Raw genomic sequence first — 24222 nt, forward strand, 5'->3', positions numbered from 1 at the left:
TAGTTGCTTTGTTAATTCATTTCCTTACAAACAATTTCCATACGAATATTTTCAAAAATTTCAATACACTATCTTCAGTAATACGTATATACGGTATATTAGATTTACGAAAACATTCTGAAAGGCTACTAAATAAATAGACCTATACCTACAAATTTCACTTTTCTATACGAAAAGTTGAGAAAATATTTCTTTTGAATAAAAAATTCAAACTTGTGAAAAATGAGCATTAAAATTAAAATTTACATTCTTATAATGCACTTATACTTCTCAGGCAAATCTAAAAATTAACATGGATACAGTTTTAATAAGTTCTCTTGCCTTTATCTATTGAATCAGTGCTGGCCATCCCTGAATATAGCTCGACCAAGCGGCATATACTACCTCTTTGTTCAGTCTCATAAGGGAATACTCTTGAAGAAGCTCTTGGTATTGTTGATGAAAATGAAAGTGATGTTCAACAATTATACTGTACACAGAAACTCCAGATGCTGCCATTCTAACATGAAGATTAGCTGTTGAGGATGGTTTACTTGATTGTACGTGGAAAACAGATCAAATCAAGTGCTGAAATGGTTTTTGTGCCAAAAGAAGAAATAAACAACGATAAACATACCAGATTTCTCAGTATTTCGGAATAAGTCACCCATATAAGTTTTCGAAATATTTTTTGATGACAAAATTATTGAATTTTCCTATAAATCGCACTCTTCGTTACAGAGGTGCTCGTAGAACGAAAGATAGGAAACGTTAATTGGAGATCTGCGTACTGAATTTCTCTGTTCTATGGTATTTACTATTAGCGTGATAGTTTCTTAAACAGTGTTCGTAAGTAAGGTCGAGAATCAGTGGCAGGTTAGGTTTGATTTGTTCAGGCTTTTGATATGCCTTGCATATACGCTTTTTGATTGACACATAAATCTTAGGTACGTAGGTTTGCCCTGGATTATTCGATGTGTAGATCTCAAATTAACGCCTCGTCGAAAGATGAGCTTGCCCATTTTATTGCGGGAAATATCAGCTTGCTCTGGAGCAAAATATGGAATAGTCCCATCGCCCCACTCGGTGTTTCGGTTGTCAATACACTGTGAGAGGCGAACGACATTAACGGTCTTACTAATAAAAACTCTACAGTAGGCTATATACAGATGTTTAACTGTCTTATAGCTACTTATGCAATGAGTAGCTCGTTTATAAGTCGTTACACAGCTACGTCATACTTTCGTCATTACTTCATTACGAAAGGTATTTTTTTTTATTTAAGATGTTTTTATTAAAAGTACCAGGTCTGTTGAACCCTTGCCTTTTACAAAAATATGATTTTATAAATTGAAATGTAAATAGATTTTGTTAAAGAAAATTGATTACTAAGACCGTCAAAGACGGAATTATTTGTTTGAATTTATGTTATGTCTCTTAGTAAAGGGTTGGCATGATGAAGTAGCTTATTTACGAAAGGTAATAGAATATCTGAGGTTCTCTATTGCATCCGGTAGAGCGCTCAGTGTATCGTGTCAAGTATCGATAGAACAACTGGCTCTGATCGATTATCACGCTATATTTTGGTCAAAGAGTACAAGCTACAGCAATTTATTCTAATTATTCCATGCTCTTTGGTTTGTTTCTCTGTGGTTACAAGGCAACCATCATCATAAAATGACAGTCGATACGAACAGCTGTTAGAGGGGCGGCCATTTTTTCTCTATATACAACGCTTAAACAGGGGGTTTCGTGTATATAACTACTGCAAAGCAATCCCCATTCTATAGTTACAGACTGTTTATACATCCATCGCTTATGCATGGTTTATTAGTAACGTTTTCTGTCTCAACTCTGCATAAGTCTCGTATAAAAACTATACACGGTTTATTAGTAAGACCGATAATTATTAAACACAGTATAGCCTGTGCAAGAGAGTATTGAAATTTTTAACCTAAGAGGATAAAAACAATATTAAAGTACCTCATTTGTACTGATGTGCGCCACTCATAATTATTTTTAGATTCTCCTCTCTTCCAACCTCGCCTCTTATTTCTGTCATTATCGAAGAGTGTGTTATTTTTCTACCCTTGCGACGAATTTCACTGTTAGATACGAATTTGTTTAAGATTAAACTGGCGTAGATGTTATAAATGCTACTCATTTAAATATACTGTAATTTTAGATCCAGTTATCTTGTTCCTTTAGGTTTGTGGTGAACATAGAGGCAGTGTGACAGTTTTTGTCCGATTGTTAGGTTTGTAATATCTACACGTAATTCCATGGTTTCTCTTTTATAGACGGACTATCTCATCGTTTCTGAATAGCTTCCGCAGTTAAAAATAGTTATTTATGTAACTAATGGAATAAGTTTATTATTAATATAATCGCTCGAGTGTATTTTTGAAGAATGAGGAGTTAGTCGAGTTCATTAATATTACACGAGTGATAATAATGCACATCCTACTAATTCAATACAATATATCCACGATCGTTTAATAATGTTCATATTTTAAAATAGTAATTTATAATAATTATTTTAAAATAAAAGTATCATTATTCAATGCAGCCTAGATCATGAAATCCATAAAAGTAAGTCATTGATTATCATGGCAAAATCATCATGTTTATGATATTCGCAATTGAGGGGTGCAGAATAGAAATGATGCAAGTCCAAATTGGAAGTTTTGAGATGACTACATATTTGTATAGAACATTTCATTCTCTTTTCAGACGTAAACGTAAGTAAGTTCATAATGCTGTAATTTCTCCACACATTGTAACCCTTTCATACAGTTGTTACAAATTCCCACCTTTTTTCAGATCAGAAGGAAAGCAAGCCCACACTGGTTCATACATGCATGTTTGCATGTCTGTGAGTGTAGTTTCTTTGATTGTTAAATAAGAGTTCAGACAGTGATATCAGTGCTGCTGAGTGTTCAAACCGTTGCTTACGAGATTATTCAAGTTGGCGCACAGCGCTTGAAATACGGATCTGAAGTGGTTCCCGCGTAATGCCAATTCCGCCGCTCGGAGCGCTGTTCGGTTCCAGAAATTCATAGCAGAACACTTAAATGACACTGACATTTGGGACATTTAAAGGACTTACCTTTGCTTATTAAATGCTTCGTATAATATTTTATGGTCAATAGACGTAATTTCTAAACTTCTACGTCTCAATTATATTAAAATGAATTGCTGTCATTCTTGACAAAAGATGATACATATTATAAACTAAGACACTATCTTCCTGTTGTTCAATTCATATATCGTACCTTTTCGGAAATAATGACATGAACACTGTAGTCTACCCTTTCACGTATTTAAACGGTTCAGATTTTGAGCCAGATAGTCAAGATAGACCTACATCATCAGCACATGAATTAAATTCAGGTAGGAAACAAGAAAATTAGAAACGTGTTAATATCTTCAATTTGATTAAATAAATTTATAGCCTATGTGTTTGAATTAATCAACCTATATTATATTTGTATTCTATAATTTTGAAATATATATTAGTCCTACTTTTCACGTGCGATATTATTCTTCTCTAGTGTTAATATTATATTATATAATTCCATTGCCGCTGTAATTATATTTTAGTTCCTATTTTATTTTACTTAATTATTTATATTATTATTCTTTTTTTATTTTAATATTATATCTGAACTGCGACCGAGCACGAGCGCTGCTCATTCGGTCTCAAATTTTGTTAATACTTCTGTATTTTCTTTTTATATTGCTTGTATTATTTTATTTATTTGTATTTCTCTTTGTTTGTTTTGTAATTATATTTCTTTATTCTGTATATTTGAATTTAAATAAAAAAAATAATAATAAAAAAAGAAATATTACATTTTCCGTTTATGTTGTATAATGTAACACTGTAGCTACAAAACTAAATATTTCTCAATAAAGTTTGCGAACACATCAGTGATAAAGTACTTTTGTGATAAATTATCAGTTTGGCCGTTAACATTAACTTTTATCCACCGCCGTGTTTTAACGGTTAGCATGTCTGAAGTGAGAGGGCCCGGGTTAAAATTCTGGTTGAATTTTTTTCCGAGATTTTCCCTTACTCAACTGAAGCGGAATTTCTGAATACCTTTCTGCGTTGGACCTCGGACTCATTCCATCTTGACTTAATCATATGTCATTATCATCTTTATCATAGTGCAACGTCTGTATTCGTATAAGAACGCGACCGTTCGGCGACAAAATTATTTACAGAACAGTAGTAAAAGGTAAAGTCAACGCCATGACAGGCCAGGATGGCACAGAGGGTGAGGCGAGACGTTAAGGCTCTCACCTTTACAAACAATCGGCAAGTTAATGACAGTAGGGATGTCAATCCTACGTGCCCGTCGCCTTTACCCCCAAGGATATGCCCCTGTACTCATTTCTGTTAGAGGCTGGGTTAACCCCAGGACCATAGTGCGGCCGGAAGGATTAGATCAATGGAAAATCCATAACCCCATCGGGAATCGAACCCGCGACCTTCTGGTTTTGAAGCGTTACACCTTAATCGCGCGCTTCACAAAACAGGAGTGGTGAGCGCAATAAACATGACTGCAGTGTAAAGACTGGTTCACAACAAACCGGGAACGGAAACGACAACGAGAACGGAAGTATTGTTAAAATAAATATATTTAAATGTGAGCATTCACAATTAACGAGAAGCTTGCCGGAGCCCGGGAACGGGAACGTGAAAGTTAATTGTGTATGTTCACACTTAAATACATTTTAACAATATTTCCGTTTTCGTTCTCGTTGTCGTTTCCGTTCCCGGTTTATTGTGAACCAGCTTAAGCCTTTGGGTCCATTCTCCGTTAAAAACGATATGTATTAGTGTTTTCATTATTCTTCTGATTATACACTTATTTACTTACTTATGGCTTTTAGAGAACCCGGAGGTTCATTTGCGCCCTCACATAAGCCCGCCATCGGTCCCTATCCGGAGCAAGATTAATCCAATCCCTACCATCATATCCCACCTCCCTCAAATCTATTTTAATATTATCCTCCCATCTACGTCTCGGCCTTCCCAAAGGTATTTTTCCTTCCGGCTTCCCAACTAACACTATATGCATTTCTGGATTCACCCATACGTGTTACATGACCTATCCATCTCAAATGTCTGGATTTAATGTTCCTAATTATATCAGGCGAAGAATACAATACGTGGCAGTTCTGTGTTGTGTAACTTTCTCCATTCTCCTGTAACGTCGTCCCTCTTAGCCCCAGATATTTTCCTAAGCACCTTATTCTCAAACACCCTTACCTTCTGTTCCTCTTTCAAAGTGAGAGTCCAAGTTTCATAAACATACAAAACAACCGGTAATATAACTTGCGGACATTATTACTGCGGGCAAGATATCTCCTCACCAAGAAACATGTTAAAGGAATTATCCTTGCACCAAATGAGTACTCTCTGAACCAAAATGATCGTATTTTAATTATTTAAATACAATTTCAGTTAAGTAACATGTTAAACGATTTATCCTTCTACCGAACACGGATGTTCCCTGAACCAAATGCCCTATTTTAATTATGTAATTATTTTATAATTTCATCTGGTATTGTACGAAGTCATTATGATGATATGAAATTAAATGATTAGCCTAAAAATGTCCCGTTAAGGGCAAAGGCCTCCTCCTATAGAGGGAGAGCTCTATTTGTCTCACGCGGTGAGCTACTCCGCGTAAGAGGTATTTACATGCTTGAAATTGTTCACTTGATTCACATTCTGCATTGTTTTGATATTGTTCGCTTGTTTCTGTCGCACTGGTTTTAGTCGCTGTTCACTTGTCTTCTTAGTTTTTCCAGTCTTCCCTATGTCTTGCTCTGCTTGACCAATGGCTTCCTGCACGTTCACTGAAGAGGTCGGTCCATCTTCTTTTTGGTCTTCCGCGTGATCTTTTGCCAATGCGGGGGTCCCATAATGTGGTTTTCTGCATGGAATTCTAGAGCAGACAACTACATAGAACTTGTGGAAACCATGTTAAATCCATATGAGGAAATGGGATGTAATATGTCTATCAAAATACACTTTTTACATTCTCATTTGGATTTCTTTCCTCCTAACTTGGAGCGGTAAGCGACGAGCATGGGGAAAGATTTCATCAAGAAATTTCTGAAATGGAAAGGCATCATCCAGCATGCTTGCAGACTATTATTGGTTCCTTGTAAAAGACACTGCCGGGTCTAGTTATAAACGGAAGTCTTTCAGAAAATCATTTTAAATGATAAGTTCATATTCCGAGATTTTTCTCATTATACGCATCAAATATTTTTATTGTTATTGTGTTTTTTTGTGTTTAAACTATGTACATTTTTCTATCCAGTAGACATTTTTCAAGTATTATGAGGCATTTTTAATCCCTAGTGTGTTGTAATTTTATCAGTAGCAATGAAAAATTAAAAGAAAGAGAAGTTTTTTCATAAAAAATTCAATTCACTTTTCCGGGAAAATGGTACGTGATGGGGCAATTTGGAATTAAATTCAGATTTAGGACACATATTAGTAATATTCACCTATTTTTATTTCGGAGCAAGACAAAAGGTCAAAATTTGTTGTTTAGTGTAATATGTATTTTTTATACCTTACATGAATTTTATACTGTATTCTACGTTATTGTACTTCTCCTAATCACTATCTTGAATGGAATATAGGACTTCTCGAATGTGATTTATAAGATGAATGAAGATACAAGTGTTAAGTTCTTTAGCATAATCTTCTTATGCAAACTATAAAAAATACAAGAGAAACAGTGCGTATCCCAAAATCAACAAGAACAAACGGCGTTCGACAAAACCTCTGTGGAAACAAAAAGTTTTGTGTTCGGTACTCTTCACTAAGACTTACTTCGGAAGAGAGGACTGTTGATACATATTAGCTTTTTAATCGGTTACGTATCTAACAAGGTTACACCAACTGCGAGGTTGTTTATTGTCGATGAAATTTATAATAGCGAGGTGGTATTTGGCGGGAAGAGGATCATGCATGGAATTATCAAATATCCATCTAGAAAAAAAAAACAACCAGATGATCAGTCCAACCGGGATTCGAACTCAGCCTCGCAACAAACTTTATTGTAAGCAAATTGATCTGAAAGTTAGAATTTATAAAACAGTTATATTACCGGTTGTTCTTTATGGTTGTGATACTTGGACTCTCACTTTGAGAGAAGAACATAGGTTAAGGGTATTTGAGAATAAGGTGCTTAGGAAAATATTTGGGGCTAAGAGGGATGAAGTTACGGGAGAATGGAGGAAGTTACACAACACAGAACTGCACGCATTGTATTCTTCACCTGACATAATTAGGAACATTAAATCCAGACGTTTGAGATGGGCAGAGCATGTAGCACGTATGGGCGAATCCAGAAATGCATATAGAGTGTTAGTTGGGAGGCCGGAGAGAAAAAGACCTTTAGGGAGGCCGAGACATAGATGGGGAGAAGATATTAAAATGGATTTGAGGGAGGTGGGATATGATGATAGAGACTGGATTAATCTTGCTCAGGATAGGGACTAATGGCGGGCTTATGTGAGGGCGGCAATGAACCTCCGGGTTCCTTAAAAGCCATTTGTAAGTAAGTAAGTAAGTAAGTAAGTAAGGTGGATATTTATGACAGAGAAAATAATGTGTAGTACAGTGCAGTGCAGACTTACTTTAAATGGTGGGAAGAGAATCGCTAACTCTTGTGTAATACTGAAGACTTACCCAGGATGCTGGATGTGACGGCGACCGCCGAGAACGCCAACACCAGCAGGCTGAGGAGCAGAGACCGCCGCATGTTGTCCAGCCGACGTTCAAGAAGCCACTGGATGTATGCAGCTCCGATCTGAGTGCGCCGCAACAAAGACGTGCATCCAGGTCAGCAGGTTACCTAGTTTTTCAGCTCATTTGTTGTTCTTGAGAGTGCGGGGGCGCATTTCCGGTGAGCGGTGCAATCACTTTCTGATTTCGACTATTCAGGTCTGCCACGAAAACTCTCTTTAAACCGGTCAACCTGCACGAAAGTGAGTATTTATGGGCGTGCAACATACGCACATTCCTCCTGTATCTTTAGTAGGCCTATAACAAATCTAACTGCAACTCCAACGGACAAGAATTCGATTTTCGGCAGATATTTTGAGATTTATTTTGCGTTCCATGTTTCATATTGTAAATTTTATACTGAACAACAATGTAATTTTATTATCTCAACAATAACTCTTCACTTTCTACAATTCAATTCTACTCCCGTCAACAATGGGATTTACTCTCCACACAGTAACAAAGTATTCGTTAGTGCACTCCACAGACGACAATAACAATTTACTTGGACTATTACGAACAACAATGAACTGTTAATATTCACAAAGCACTATTTACAACACAGAACTTTCAGTTCTCAGTTCACAGCTCGTTTGTCTTGGCTAGTTCTTCTAGCTCAGTCACTCGCGTTCACAGAATCTCGAACCCCAGACCTTCAGAGACGATCCGCTGAACTTCGAACTCAGGTCCCCCAACTGCGGTCCACTGCACTCGAACTCCGGGCTTCAGGCTCCACAGTTACGGACACAACTCAAGTCGCGCTCTGGTCTCGAAGCTGGCTTCACTGCTACACAAGACTAACTCGCTTACAGTTCAAATCTGCCTGTAACAACACTGGCCTACTGACTGACTGACTGACTGTTCCAAGTTCACTCGCGTGCGTAATTTATACTCACACCATAGTTGCGAGAAAGTACGATTTCTCGATATTTCGACGCGTGTCCAGAGGTAGCACTCCAGAGAAAGCACTCGAACAATCCGGACCCCTCTCCTCTCTGCCGCGGTCGCTCTTTCCCCTCTCTTCTCTCCGCCATAGCACATGTCCCAGGAAGCATATGCGCGCGCAACCCGCCCAAAACACGGCCGACTTAGCCTCTCCTCCGTCGGTCGTGAGATCGAATCTCACGTGGCCGTCACAATATTTATGTATTTTTAAGTGGTAAGTCTACTCTGCACTAACCACATTACGAGATAGTCCCCAGGGGCGTATATTGCGGGTGTTCAAGGTGTGCGCTGGACACCCTGTAAATTCGGTAATCTCATTTTTTTATTTTAAGTTGTTTTATATAATGCAGCAGTAATAATGTTAATTTATCACAATTTAAATGCGTGGTAATCTCATTGGAAATTGACGTATATAGTTCAAGACTAATTTTAATTTATTAACTTTTAAATATTTTAAATGCCTGCTGGTTGAATGTGCACAACATCCCCAGAACGGCTTTCGTTTTATAACGTACGCTCTGCCTGATGAAGTGGGATGAGTTCTGGTGTGGTTGTCCTGTCCGTACAAAAGAACCTCCCCTGCTGAGAGTTACTGCTATAATTATCTGCGTGCGCAAGGTGGCATGGTGGGTATACTCGCAAGCTCGCAGGTCGTCCTGTATACAGGCAACTCAACTTGTCAACTGTAGCGTTACAAAATATTGTGTAAGACGTGTGTGTTTACTGTTTGTGTGAGTGAATTTACTATGTTTAGGTTTTACTAGGGTTCATAGCTGTGTGCCAGCGCAGGTGAACAATTTAAATGACTTATTTAATGATAATAGCACTTGGAAATGTACACTGTAAAATATCTTTTGCAAAAGCCATTCTCTTCTCGCCCACTAGAAAAGAAATTACATAAAATGAATGAGGGTAGACCTACCCCGCCACTTCCGCATTTAGTGCAACAATATAAAACAAAAAGCGAACAATACACTAGACATTTTTCTATTTCACAATATGAAAATGTAGAATGGTTAGCGGGTTGTGAAACTTCAAACAGGTTATTTTACTGGCCATGCTTATTGTTTGATCATAAACAATGCAATTTTGAATAACGTTATTTCTAGTTGCCTCCTTTCTCCAGCATTTGCAGGGCAGTCATTGAAACAAGATGATTAATTTTTAAGAAGTTGTGGTGCGAGTACTTTGAATAATATTTAAATGCCTTTTTTATTTTATTTTATTTTTCCATTAGTTTAAGGACATTTTAATGATAACTTTTTTTAGATCATCAACATCCTCCGCCTAGTTATTAAATATAAACAATACTAAATTATATATTAAAAATGGCAGTTAATGTTCACCCGATATTTCACTTAGGCCTATAATAATTGTGCGAGATAGACCAACTATATATTTTTAACAGAACACCCAAACTCCAGATTCAGCATACGCTACTGATAGTCCCGATAATCACAATATCTGTTTTTATAGTAGCCTATTTATTAAAACACGGACAGAAGTATTCAGTAGCAATAAGTCTCAGTGACTTCTACTTTATAAATGCCAATAATACTACTAATAGTAACTCAGTAAATGAACTGATAATTGATCATCAAGAGGATCAGAATCAATCCCCGGCATCAAGCGACAGTTGGACAGTTTTTCTCTGGATTTCCTTTAATGTCATTTTCATTCCATTGTCCACAACATAAAGTAAAGTAAAAATATTTTCTCATGCACCATGAAGGCGCTTGGGGACACGGAGGTAGAGCTCCATGTTTTCATGACTTCAGAACAAGGCCTACATGAGATGATGGACGGCACCAGCTCCGGGGGGAGGGGGGACTCAATTTCAAATGGCACTGAGTGAACCTCGGGGCCGTTCTGGAAGTTATAGTGCATACATATAGGCTAGTACATAATACAGGACATATATATATATATACATAGATAGGTCATAACATACATACGTCATACACACATACCTACATACATACATGGCATGGAATAGAATTTAACTGAGGAGACCATGGATGGCCTAGCATTGCGACCTATTGAGATCTATTGCGTTAACCCTCCGTATGGAATGAGTTGCGTGCCACATATCCCTTACACGCACCGCCCTAACAACATGACTCCCTTAACGACCGGTCCCTACAGCCGACAGAAATCCATATACCATTCCTGCTTCGACGATTTCCCCCAAGGCCCCCCTGTCGGTCCGAGGCGAAACTCCTCCCCGAGTAGGTCCGCCTCGGGTGCCATTGCAGAAGCAATCCAACATCGCCATCCACGGAGGCCGGTCGAGAGAGTCAGCAGCTTCGGGAGGCTCCGGTAGAATGTCTGAAAAACCAGAAACGGAATGATGGAGAGGAAAGAAAGTGGCGAAGATGAATGGGGTTCCAATCGCCTGATAAAGTTACCTGATATTCAACCATAGGAGTGAGGGGAAAAAAAAACCGAAAAAACCTCACCCAGGCAACTCGTCCTAATCGGGAATCGAACCCGGGACCGCATACATACATACATACACACATACATACATACATACATACATACGTCGAGTCCACACCTGTGGAGTAACGGTCAGCGCGTCTGGCCGCGAAACCAGGTGGTCCGGGTTCGAATTCCGGTCGGGGCAAATTACCTGGTTCAGATTTTTTCCGGGGTTTTCCCTCGACCCATTACGAGCAAATGCTGGGTAACTTTCGGTGCTGGACCCCGGACTCATTTCACCGGCATTATCACCTTAATTTCATTCAGGCGCTAAATAACGTAGATGTTGATACAGCGTCGTAAAATAACCCAATAAAATAAAATAAAAATACATACGTCGATCTGCAATTATTGCCTGAACAGCTTCTCACCAAATGCTATAGGATTCGAAATTAGGAAATTTGAGATGGATGATGCGTTAGTGCAGTGGTCATCAGCACAATACACTCTCGAGCTAGGGTCTCTTACCCGCGGATAAGACATTGCACTAGTGTGCATCCGTGGCGGGTGTGCTTTCTATCTCTCCCTTCTGCACGACGGTGTAAATTGCAATACACTTCTTACCTCTTACCCATTTCAGCGAATGCTGACGGCCACTGCGTTAGTGAGTACTTTTTTTCCAAGTGCTTTCTCTTAATTGATTTTCAGAAACTGATCTATTATTGCCATATTACTAGAGTGACCAGATTTACATCGATAAAAAGAGGACATAAAGCTTAAAAAAGAATGACATTGTTCGAAAAAAGAGAACAGGAATATGTACTTAGATTTAGGCTTAGGCCTATATTATACTTTAATTACGTCAATATCTATTTTATTACAAAATGTTTGCAGTACAGATTTAGACTTATAACATAGGCCTACTTAAAAGTATGTTAATATCTATTTTATACAGAATAATTATGATAAAACTTAATAATATTGATTTTACAGTTTGCTACATATGAAAGTCAAGGGAACTATAATTATTAAAGAAGACAGAAAATATCTTTCAAGATTTACATTCGCACCTCGATCTCTCGATTTACTAGCTACCTGTGAACAACGACCATAAGGCCCGTAACACACTTGCAGAGTTTTCGCCAGCGAGAAATGTGTTGCGAGAAAATTAAAATATTGATAACATGGATTCAAATGGACGTCCACACACTGGAAGAGATTCTCGCTCGAGTTTCTCGCTGGAATCGGTAGCTCAGCGAATTTTCTTGACACATTTATCAAAGATGTTTGACATTTATACTCTTTATGACGATTGAATGTAGAAAAAGATATCACAGGTGGCGATGAATTGTATTGTTTTTATTTGAAAATGAGGAAAGATGGCTGATAATTGCAGTCAGAAACTTATCGAACTTGTACGATGTCACCCGTAGGCCTATTTATGTAATACACGGGATGAAAACTATAAAAACACGAAACTTAAAGAAGAAATCTGGAGACAAAATATCAGATTATCTGAAAATAAATAGAGCTATATTTTATTTTGATGAGATTTAATAGTATTGATTAAACACTTGAAATAATATATCTATATGTCTTAACAGTTTACGTAATTTTAATCAGAATATAGCAAAGAATTCTCTATCATATCATGAATGGCAAAAAAAAAAAATGTGGTCCTTTGAACTTGAAATAACGCCTAAACGTATCATCATTCAAACCAAAACCAGTGTCCAAAACTCGCCCTTATTTTCGTAAGATACAATGTGATTTTCAGATATTTGTGGCTTCAATTTTAGGCCTACCTCTTCTTTTCATGACCAAAATATGTTCATGTAACTCCATTTCCTCATCATCTGAATACTAAGAATTCAACATAGCGTTCGTACGTAATTTATAAAGTACGACAATATACTTACAGGTTATATATTTAAGTACGACAATATACGTAAATACATAACCTATAATATTTCCCCCAACGAGTGATTACTATAATCAGAAAAATTCTTTCTGCATGAAGGCAATGCATAGATGATCATAGCGAGGTGTGATCTGTGATAGCGAGAACTCGCCAAGTGTGTGGAGGTAGGCTCTTCGCCTCTTTCTCGCAACACATTTCTCGCTAGCGAAAACTCATCAAGTGTGTTACGGGCCTAACAAGGGGGAGCAAAGAGAGTTATTAGGATCGTTGGCAAGAGTATAATCCGTCGATGCTGCTGTCACCTACAGGCAAGTTATTTGAAAAAGGCGTCAAATCAGATAATTTCAAAATATCAGGTATGCAAGTTACGAAAAGGAGGACATTTCTTGGTTTTTTTTTTTAAATCCGCCCAGACCCCGGACAAAGGCCTAAAAAGCGGGGCATGTCCGGACAAAAGAGGACGTCTGATCATCCTATATATTACTACCACACCGGGCACAGATGTAGCTAACGTCTTCGTACGACAACTGCAATCCCAGAATTTTGTGATATATAAATAATTAGCTCTGTAGTAGGTTTATACTATTTTGATGTGATAGAGCAACTGTGGGCCATATTTGCATTCTGTAACTTCGCTCTAGAATATGCCATTAGGAAAGTTCTGGATAACAGGCAGGGTTTGGAATTGAACGGGTTACATCAGCTTCTTGTCTATGCGGATGACGTGAATATGTTAGGAGAAAATACACAAACTATTAGGGAAAAGACGGAAATTTTACTTGAAGCAAGTAGAGCGATCGGTTTGGAAGTAAATCCCGAAAAGACAAAGTATATGATTATGTCTCGTGACCAGAATATTGTACGAAATGGAAATATAAAAATTGGAGATTTATCCTTCGAAGAGGTGGAAAAATTCAAATATCTTGGAGCAACAGTAACAAATATAAATGACACTCGGAAGGAAATTAAACGCAGAACAAATATGGGAAATGCGTGTTATTATTCGGTTGAGAAGCTCTTATCATCCAGTCTGCTGTCCAAAAATCTGAAAGTTAGAATTTATAAAACAGTTATATTACCGGTTCTTCTGTATGGTTGTGAAACTTGGACTCTCACTCTGAGAGAGGAACATAGGTTCAGGGTGTTTGAGAATAAGGTGCTAAGGAAAATATTTGGGGCTAAGCGGGATGAAGTTACAGGAGAATGGAGAAAGTTACACAACACAGAACTGCACGCATTGTATTCTTCACCTGACATAATTAGGAACATTAAATCCAGACGTTTGAGATGGGCAGGGAATGTAGCACGTATGGGCGAATCCAGAAATGCATATAGAGTGTTAGTTGGGAGACCGGAGGGAAAAAGACCTTTAGGGAGGCCGAGACGTAGATGGGAGGATAATATTGAAATGGATTTGAGGGATGTGGGGTATGATGATAGAGACTGGATTAATCTTGCACAGGATAGGGACCGCTGGCAGGCTTATGTGAGGGCGGCAATGAACCTTCGGGTTCCTTGAAAGTCATTTGTAAGTAAGTAAGTAAGTTAATTTTGTGGTAGGCAGAGCAGCTCTAGGGCAGATTGGCAGAGTCCGTGAATTATTTACAGGCAGAGCAGCTCTGAAACTGGTTGTCACATTCTACAAGTTTTGTGATAGAGCAGTTGTGAAGCAGGTTGACATATTTCGTGAATATTGTAGCAGATAGACGAGTTTTGGAGCAGGTTGACAGATTCTATGAATTGTGTAACAGACAGAGCAGCTCTATAATACTCGTATGTCGAAAGATCCTGTGAAAATTATGGGCAGAATAGCTCAGTAGCAAATTGACAAATCCTGTAAATTATATGATAACCGAGCAGCTCTAAAGTATTTTGAGAAACTTCGTGAATTATGTGACAGACGGGGTAATTCTAGATGAAATTGACAAATCCTGTGTATGAGTAGCTTAATATCAAAGACGGACATCTGACCTCAATCTAAATTTAGATAGCTATGGTTTTTTATACAATTTTTCATGTTCTTTCCAGTTATAGTGAAACCATATGCAAACTCTAACACTACATTTACAAAATAAATTCTGTTAAATATTACAAAGAACACTGTTAATTAAAAAATTGCCTCTAGATCAAAACTATGGAGACGACAGATGTCCGTCTTTGATATTAAACTACTAATATATTGTGACAGACAGATGAGCTTTGAAGGAGGTTGATAAATCCTGTGAATTTTGTAACAGGTTAACAAATTCTGAGAATTTTAAGGCAGGGAGAACAGCACTGGAGGAAGCTTTCTACGGATACCAGAATTTACCCTAGATATATCGTTCTAATATTACTCATTTTCTTTGTATGACTAAATATTTACAATGACAACTTTGTCTCATAATCACTAAATAATCTTTGCATATCTAGAGTGACGCCAAAAAAGATTTAAATTGAAGTCACATTACTGTCAGTGAATAACTTTTATAGTTAAAAACGGACCTTAAGTAAGGGATTACAGTTAAAATTATCACCTTTGATAATTGACATGGGATATAGTTGGTCATGCCAAATTTCAAACCGAAATACGAAATTTCACAAAATTGAAAGTAATCGTAATTTTAGAAAAAATAAAAAAATAAAAAAAGAAAACAAATTGGATTGAACAGGTACACGGAATGTCAAGATCAAGATTATCGAAATTAATAACTAATGAAATATGTTACGAATAGAAGAATAGAGTAGTGCCGACCAATGAAGAAATTGATGAATGAACTCAAGGCCAGTATATTATACTGGTCAAGTTAGCCTATATCCTAGGAAACTTAACAATGACGATGATGTTGATTAAGGCTATCATCTTACTACTTCTTAATAGCTTTCGTAGTAGATAAAAGAATATCAAATAATAATAATAATAATAATAATAATAATAATAATAATAATAATAATAATAATAATAATAATAATAATAATAATAACAGTTTATTTATTTATTTAATTTAGCAGAGCTACTGTAAAGCCAGCAGGCCTTCTCTCCCTTCCTGCCAGTAAAATAAAAGTAAATCATAAAAGATAAGTAGTATTTTTTTCTCTCTGTGAGAGGCGGGAGGGGAACATCCCTATGCACCGCGACCTAAGGTCTATTGTGCGCCCCTAGGATGAGTTGTAGCCCAACGACCGCACCCATGCCGAACAGACCTAACCCCCAACACCCTAACGACCAGTCCCGCCATCCCTCTAAGTCCGTGTACCATTCCACTCCAACAGCCCCCCACATTCCCCCCTCAAACTGTCTGATGTGTACGCCACCCCTTCCGTCTGGCCAACGGTCTGAGGTGTAGGCCACCCCTCGGAAGGGGAGGGTTTCGCTGCTGGGTCACCAACTACCATGCTTGGCATATTCATGGAGGCCGGCCGAGAGAGCTTCGGAGGGCCGACGCAGGCGTGATCTGAAAACCAAGAAGACAACCGGAATGATAAGGAAAGGATGATGGAGGGGGGAAAAGGAAGTGGCGAGAATGAGTGGGGTTCCATACGCCTGATAAAGTTACCCGATATTCATCAATAGGAGTGAGAGAAAAACCCCGAAAAAACCTCACCCAGGCAACTCGTCCCAAACGGGGAATCGAACCCCGGCCCGTTGGGTTCGGGACCGAATACACTACCACGAGACCACAGCGGTGGACTAAGTAGTATTAGTGAAACAATAATAATAATAATAATAATAATAATAATAATAATAATAATAATAATAATAGGTATAACAATGAGTTTATTTAAATATTTAACCTGTAATATACACACATAAATAAAAATTGATAAAATTTAAAGAACTACAAATGCTATTGCTAATAAAGACTTGTGATTAAAATTATAATTAGTGTATCTGAGTTGATGGTCTTTGCAAGTGAAAGGAGTCGATAAATGAGTAATTTCAATTATAATTACTGTGTTCCATCTGTGTAATAAATATTTTCCATAGATTTCGTGTCAATACATAATTCTCCAGGGACTGCCTAACAAATTTTAAATTCCTCTTTGTTTTATTGTAAATCACCATTTATACGAAAGGAAAATATCTACAGTATATTTATTTCCGTAAAATTACTTATCTTTTATTGTAAACCATCAAGTCATTAAATATATACTCACATTTTATAATATAGACTTGGTTATTTCTTTCAAACCCACTGATGTTACATATCTAACCTACATTTTAATAACCATATACCGTATGTTACATCTTATAAACTTTTTATTATTGTTTTATTAACCTTTGTGTACATATATCTAAGGGTAGTATGTTAAATAACCAGAAATGGAAAGTGTTCATTATGTGTTAGCCACTATTACGAGACCTGATGATACCATTTCATGGCGTAAACGTTTATCTCTTGTAACTTCAATAATGTATTCCATTTTCCATTTAATGTTTTACAATAAAAGATAAGTAATTTGACGGAAGTAAACAAATATAGATATTTTCATTTTGTAATATTATACTTATCGGATCAAATATGTCTTTGAAACCATTAATATAGTTTTATAAATAAATAAATAAATAAATAAATAAATAAATAAATAAATAAATAAATAAATAAATAAATAAATAAATAAATAAATAAATAATTAAATAAGTAAATAAATAAATAAACATTATATATAATTCGGTTAAAGGGGTGGCTGCTAAAAGCAAAGGAAAAAAAAGTAAAACTTAACTACTGTATATAGAAATATTGTTTTTTTTTGGTACCACGTTAACAAAGAAATTAATTACGTGGCTATAACGAAACGGTACCCTTTGTTATAGGGCAGCTATCCCTGTCTGGATTTTATCTCTAATTATTATTTATTTAGCAGGTTTTACAATATTAACATCTTCCTGCTCCCAGTTAATGTCTGAATACTGTTTACTGATGATAAATGATATGATTTAAGTGCGTCATCGCAACACAAAATCAGTATTTAATTATATATACTTTTGTAAGTTTTTGTTTAGTTTAAAACCTGGAATTATATGAATAGAAGAGAGTAAATTCAAATCTTTACACTGGCTATAGGCCTATCTATGGTATCAAGTATCACGTTGTAATACTAAGCTTAGAATTTAAATTATTTACAGTTTATTAGTGTGAAGCAAGGTACCTGGGGGTATTAAGGCCCAGCGTGTTGTAAGGCCCATTACCTATTTTTGCCATTAGTTATACACTTTTGCAAAACAGAGCAACAGCTCTTAAGACCTATTTCTTCTTGCATTCGAGTGAGGTATAAAGAAATTAGATTCTCGTTCTCGTTTGTAGGTGACTGGTGGCAACAAGTTATGTGTGATTATTTCTGCTTTCATTATGAAATGTTGTAAAATGTAAGCAGATATTTAATCGTTTTACTGTGTGTTATTAATATAATATTAAATGTACGTTATTGGGTAAACATTAAGAAGTTTGTGGCTACCGTGAAACTTTCGCTAATGAGCATACGAGCACTCCATGACTTAAAAGTGGCGCGAAGTAACAGAGCAGGAAATAAGGCCCATGAAATAAACACGCGGAAACGTCCGTAAGTTCATAGAAGTCCCTGAACTATAAAGCTCAAACTCTGAACCGCAATCTTTTTTGCAAGAAATGAAGCAAACGAAAGATTGACAATTCCTAATGCAGAAAGAGCATTGGATGAACTTCAGGATCTGTAAACATCCATGAGACGCGGATGTGTTCCGTCTGCGAAGATATGCATGTGTGTATCTCTTGTGAATGTGTAGGTCTCACTGAGAAAAACACTGAAGACTTTGTATGCACAAGTTGTGTTCAATACTTATATTCTTTATTGTGGGCCTTATTATCTGTCACAGCAGATATAAGGCCAGTGACATGATGTTAATTCTCATTGCTCACAGTATTTATGTGTCTGTTTGATTATTTCTTTGAAGTAAAATATTATAGCACAACTGTAATAGTAATATGGGTTACAAGAGCGGTATGTTGAAGTTTTCATGTTCGAGGAAAAGTTTGAAAAAGCGAAACGTAGTAGTTGAGCTTTTTTAATTTCCGAGAATTGAAAGAAAACATACCGCTCGTGTATCGTACATTATTTTGTGCGAAGATCGTTTATTACATACCTGAAAGAGGAATTTCTAATTAGTTGCAATGGAATCTAAATCTTGGTTTCTGTTCAATGACGGCAAATTTTCAAAACAAAAATATCTATCTTCAACATTGTTGCTTTAAAATGTTTTCTGTGTTTACTATACTCCAGCAGGCCGTGATATACGTCTGTCTTTTTTTTCCCCAGTCTATGATGAGTCTGGAATCTTGTTGATTTTTTCACGGCTTCCTTAATGTTACTTGCATCACGAATGCAGTAACTTTAGTGGAGTTGTAGAGTTTACTTAATTTTTGCAAATATTTAAAAACAATAATTAACAGTCAATTTAGGTGAAATTGCAGTGGTAAGTTTCCAATTTATAATTATTACTATATTGAACGTCTCTAAAAATAATATGTTAAAAGCCCAAAGCAGTAAAATCAATATGTCACTTAAGCGGTAAGAAGAGGGAAATTGTTATGTGTGTTAGGTTGGGAATACTGAATGTGGAATTTTATACTTTCCGCGGATTTGTTTTGTGCGGAAACCAAGCAAATACGCACGATCTCGCACAAAAGTATGCTATTCCATTATTTAAAAATTGCTAAAAGTCTCCAATTTAAAGTAAGGACATTTTATTTCTTAGGTGGGCCTTATTACCCTCGGTTACCTTAATTAAATTTGTACTTTTCTTCCTCAGGTGTGATACAATAAGAATCAACGCAGGAATAGAACAAAAAAAGATCTCTCGTCGAGGATATTTCCTCGTCTCGGCTTCAAACATAACGGTCAGAGTTTTTACTTCAGGCAGTAACACGACACAACTGAAGTCAGACTCTACAGCACAAAGAGGTGAACAAAACATGCAATCAATGACAGGGCTGTCCCTTGTGTGTGCGAGGCCTCATGTAAAACATGGACTGGACTTATTGAACAGGACAAATTAAGTAGAAAAATAGTAAGAAAAAAGGTTATATGACTAGCTTATTAACATTGCAAATAAATAACTATTGTTAAAAGTTTTGAAGTTTTACGGAGCAATAACTCTTCCGGTATATATTTCTGTAGTTATGAAACACCATCTCTTAAAATTCTGACAATATCACAAAAAAGAGAAAATATAGATCACTGATGTGAGATTTGATAGAATATATCAGCGGTGGCGAAAATGTAATCGTGCGCCGAGCCACTGTGTAACCTGCAACGTGCATAGCACCTATGGAGGGAGGCGGACATCCGAAGGGGAAGTTAAGAACTGTCTGACTTATTAACGGATTTTCATTTTCCTTACGTCAAGCAGTTAAATATAATGTTATACAGTACAAGGCTACAAACTAATGTTTAGTACGTGTAACGAAGAAAGAAATGAACAATAAATGAACAATATCACAACCTAAAATTAACTGTCTTCAGAATGTCTCTGCAACAAAGTTTCAAAATCAGGAATTGTGTCACTTACTGCCAGTCGTAGTTGATCACGAAGGTATTCGTCTGTCAGTCATGATCTAAATTTGGTTTTTACTATTTTAATTGTTGAAAATAATTTTTCACAAACGTAAGTTTTAGCGAACATAGCTTCAACAGAGCAAGCGAAAGAACGAAGCTTCGGATATTTATTTTTTTTGGCAAAGATTTGAAAAGTTCAACATTTGTCAAGTCCTTACATCTAGCTTTCATTTGACATCACATAGTAAATCAGTGAGTTCAAATTGAAGAGCTAACCGCATTATTCGTATATCTGCTGAAAAAGGGTCGACGTACAGAGATGATGATGATGATGATGATGATAACAACAATAATACTTAACCTTTTAATGTTTCATCAGTAACATGTAGTATAATGCCGTTTTATGTTATACAACCGTTTTCCTCGTAATACTTGTGAAGAAATCATACATTTAATATTCTCATCATATTGACAGCAAAAAATGCGTCCTCCCATCCTAATTGGAACTTTCGTACATGGTTTCGAGAGAGACATATGCCACTCGCAGGTCAGAGACAAATAGGCCTACAAATGGAACGGAGTTTGACTCCAGTAAGTGAGAGGGTGGGGGTTGGCGGAGGTTAGAAGCAACGAATGCACAGCTATCACTGCAAGCCACAATGTCTCGCAAGTCACGTTCTCGCCACGGCTGGAGTATATACACACAGAGTGTATCAGAAATAAGGCTATGCGTTTTGATTGAATCATATGATGACAATATTATTGTTACAGGAAATATGATATTACTGTTGGAAATACAATTCTTTAAAATAGTGCTGTTGATCGATCAAAATATTTAATCGATTAACTATTTGAATTTTATCGATTTGAAAAAATGATCTAATATACTGTAATACACAATTATTGTTAAATTTAACTTGTGTTCGGTGATAAGCATAAGTATTAACTGTTGTATATCTGTATAAATTCTATTGTTAAATTACAAAACAACTGTTTTAATTATTTACTAACATATTTATTATGAGGCTTATAATTTTTGTGTCAATTTCTGCGGGAAGTTTTGAGACAAACATAAATTTTTTTAATTATTTACTAACATATTTATTATGAGGCTTATAATTTTTTGTGTCAATTTCTGCGGGAAGTTTTGAGACAAACATAAATAACAAAAAGTATGAAGACTCATCTAGTTAGTACTGCTTCGTCCATGATTTTAAACATGTGAGTGCATTCACATGCTCCGAATTAAATGCCGCTCTACGTTTAGTAACAATGTTTCGTGCATCACTAAACACGACAAAAAAAAAAAAAAAAAAAAAAAAAAAAAAAAAAAAAAAAAACTTTGTTTTCTGTCAAGCACTTTTCCATGACCGTTCAATTTAAATCCAAACGTTTCACCGAGTTTATCTCTCAAATTCTCATATGACATAGGTCTAATGGAGTTTACATTTTTCACAGACCACAGAAAACTTTTTTTTTCTTTATCAAACTAAACACACAACCTTCATATACAAACTTAGTACAGAAACTGCAACTGCAAAGGTACAGCGGTCGAAACAGAAGACTGGCCCCTATTGTAATCGAATTCCCTGATTTTAGAAAGAGAAGAAGATAGTTACGCTCTCACTTGCACACAGTGTAGACATTACTATTTTATAAGGGATGAGGGGAACGAATCCCAGAAAAGTATGTATTTCATATGCTAGGAAGATGAGCTGACAACAAGGTGGAAGTTTTCTTGGAAAACCATAAAACTTAATAAGGGTTTCGCATTGTGTTTCAACTTGCAATAGAGGTAGACTAGGTCACTGTCCTCATATCTCCATCTCTTTCTGAAGTGTTTGTGCAAAGATTTTCCCTACACTACTTGCTTTGCAGTTAGAAAATAACAGTACTATTGTGCTTTTAAGTAAGCAATTTCCGAGAGAGGAGTATTGTCGGAATTTTTAGTATGAGCTTGTATTAACAAAATAATAATTAATACAATTACAACCGAATAATTTTAATCGACTCGATTATTCGATTAAATATTTTTGATCGATTAATCTTACAACAGAAATTGATCGATTAATCGATTAAATCCTACAACACTACTTTAAATTAAACAAGTCACTTACAACATTGCTAACCAAGTCACTTATTGCCTCAAACTGTTGACCTTCACATCCAAGCAAAATTAATAACGTTTTGGGAAGTCATTCATTGGTTTATGATACCTGTTTATTGGAATAGCATGAATTTCTTCCTCAATTGCTATTTCGAGCATGTCGAAGTCTTGCAGTTTCCGGACATAAACCTTCTCCTTCAAATAACATCACAACCAATGGTCACAGGCTGTGAGATCAGGGGAACGGGCTGGCTACTCTGTCGGTTCTCTTCTTCCCACCCACCTGTTTTGCAAATCACGATTCAAAATTTCCCTCGCCGCATAGCATAGTGAGGGAGCGCACCGTCCTGCTCGTGTTCAGCACTTTGCATCACTGGCACCACAATTTCATTGAGGATATCACAATACCGAGCAGCATTAACAGTCTCATCCAAGATTCGCATTCCTAACAATCTTTACCATCCAATCATAGCCCATAGAATTGCCTTTCCAAAAGAAATGTCATATTTCATGTAATAATAAAACTATCATCACATAATGCAATCAAATATATAGACATATTTCTGATATATCCCGTGTATAGAGTAGAATCCCTCTTATCCGGCACCAAAAGGACCAGCTAGTTCCGGATACGAGATTTTGCCGGATAATTTAATAAATATCGGTATATACAAAAAAAAAAGTTCGTCTTTCATGTTGCCAAATGTTGAAACTGCAGCCATGTGAAGCTTATTTCTTTATCACTTGTTGATAACTGAATAAACATAAAAACATTAAAACACATCACACAACACAAATAATACACTAATTTTAGGTTCGAATATTCACTGAAAAGGAAAGTTCGTGAGAACGTCCTAATGTGGCAACACTGATGGGCCGAACATAATTAAATAAACATAAAATCTGTGTGGATTGTCTTTATTAAAACACATCACATAACACAAATAATAAATAATTGTTAGGTTCGAATATTTACTGAAAACGAAACTTTGTGTGAACTTTCTAATGTGGCTAAACTGATGGCCCAGACTGTGGCAATGTGACAGATTTAAACTTTTTTTTTGGGCCAGTCAAAAGTGCCTTTGTTTTGGTATTGCTGGTTATTGGGGTGCCGGTTACGAGGGATTTTACTGTCTATATACACATACATACATACATACATACATACATACATACATACATACATACATACATACATACATACATACATACATACATACACACATACATACATACATACATACATACATACATACATACATACATACATACATACATACATACTTGTGTGTGAGTCCACACCTGTAGAGTAACGGTTAGCGCGTCTGGCCGCGAAACCAGGTGGCTCGGATTCGAATTCCGGTCGGGGCAAGTTACCTGGTTGAGGTTTTTTCCGGTGTTTTCCCGTCAACTCAATATGAGCAAATGCTGGATAACTATCGGTGCTGGATCTCAGATTTCAGCGGCATTATCACCTTCATTTCATTCAGATGCTAAATAACCTGAGATGTTGAG

General features: G+C 36.4%; 1 protein-coding gene across 1 annotated transcript in view; it reads right to left on the reverse strand.

The window, feature by feature from the left end:
• The window catches only part of LOC138691407 (uncharacterized), an 82678-nt gene extending 59528 nt beyond the window's left edge, over positions 1–23150 (reverse strand). Inside the window, exons 1-4 of the mRNA XM_069813318.1 lie at positions 23051–23150; positions 16325–16522; positions 10911–11074; positions 7706–7826 (exon numbers count right to left, since the gene is read on the reverse strand). Of these exons, the coding sequence (XP_069669419.1) occupies positions 7706–7826; positions 10911–11074; positions 16325–16522; positions 23051–23150 (583 nt within the window). The remainder of the gene's footprint in view (positions 1–7705; positions 7827–10910; positions 11075–16324; positions 16523–23050) is intronic.
• Between the last annotated feature and the right edge of the window lie 1072 nt (positions 23151–24222).

This window comes from Periplaneta americana, chromosome 16 (genome assembly GCF_040183065.1).
Source record: "Periplaneta americana isolate PAMFEO1 chromosome 16, P.americana_PAMFEO1_priV1, whole genome shotgun sequence".
In the NCBI taxonomy this organism is placed as follows: domain Eukaryota; kingdom Metazoa; phylum Arthropoda; class Insecta; order Blattodea; family Blattidae; genus Periplaneta; species Periplaneta americana.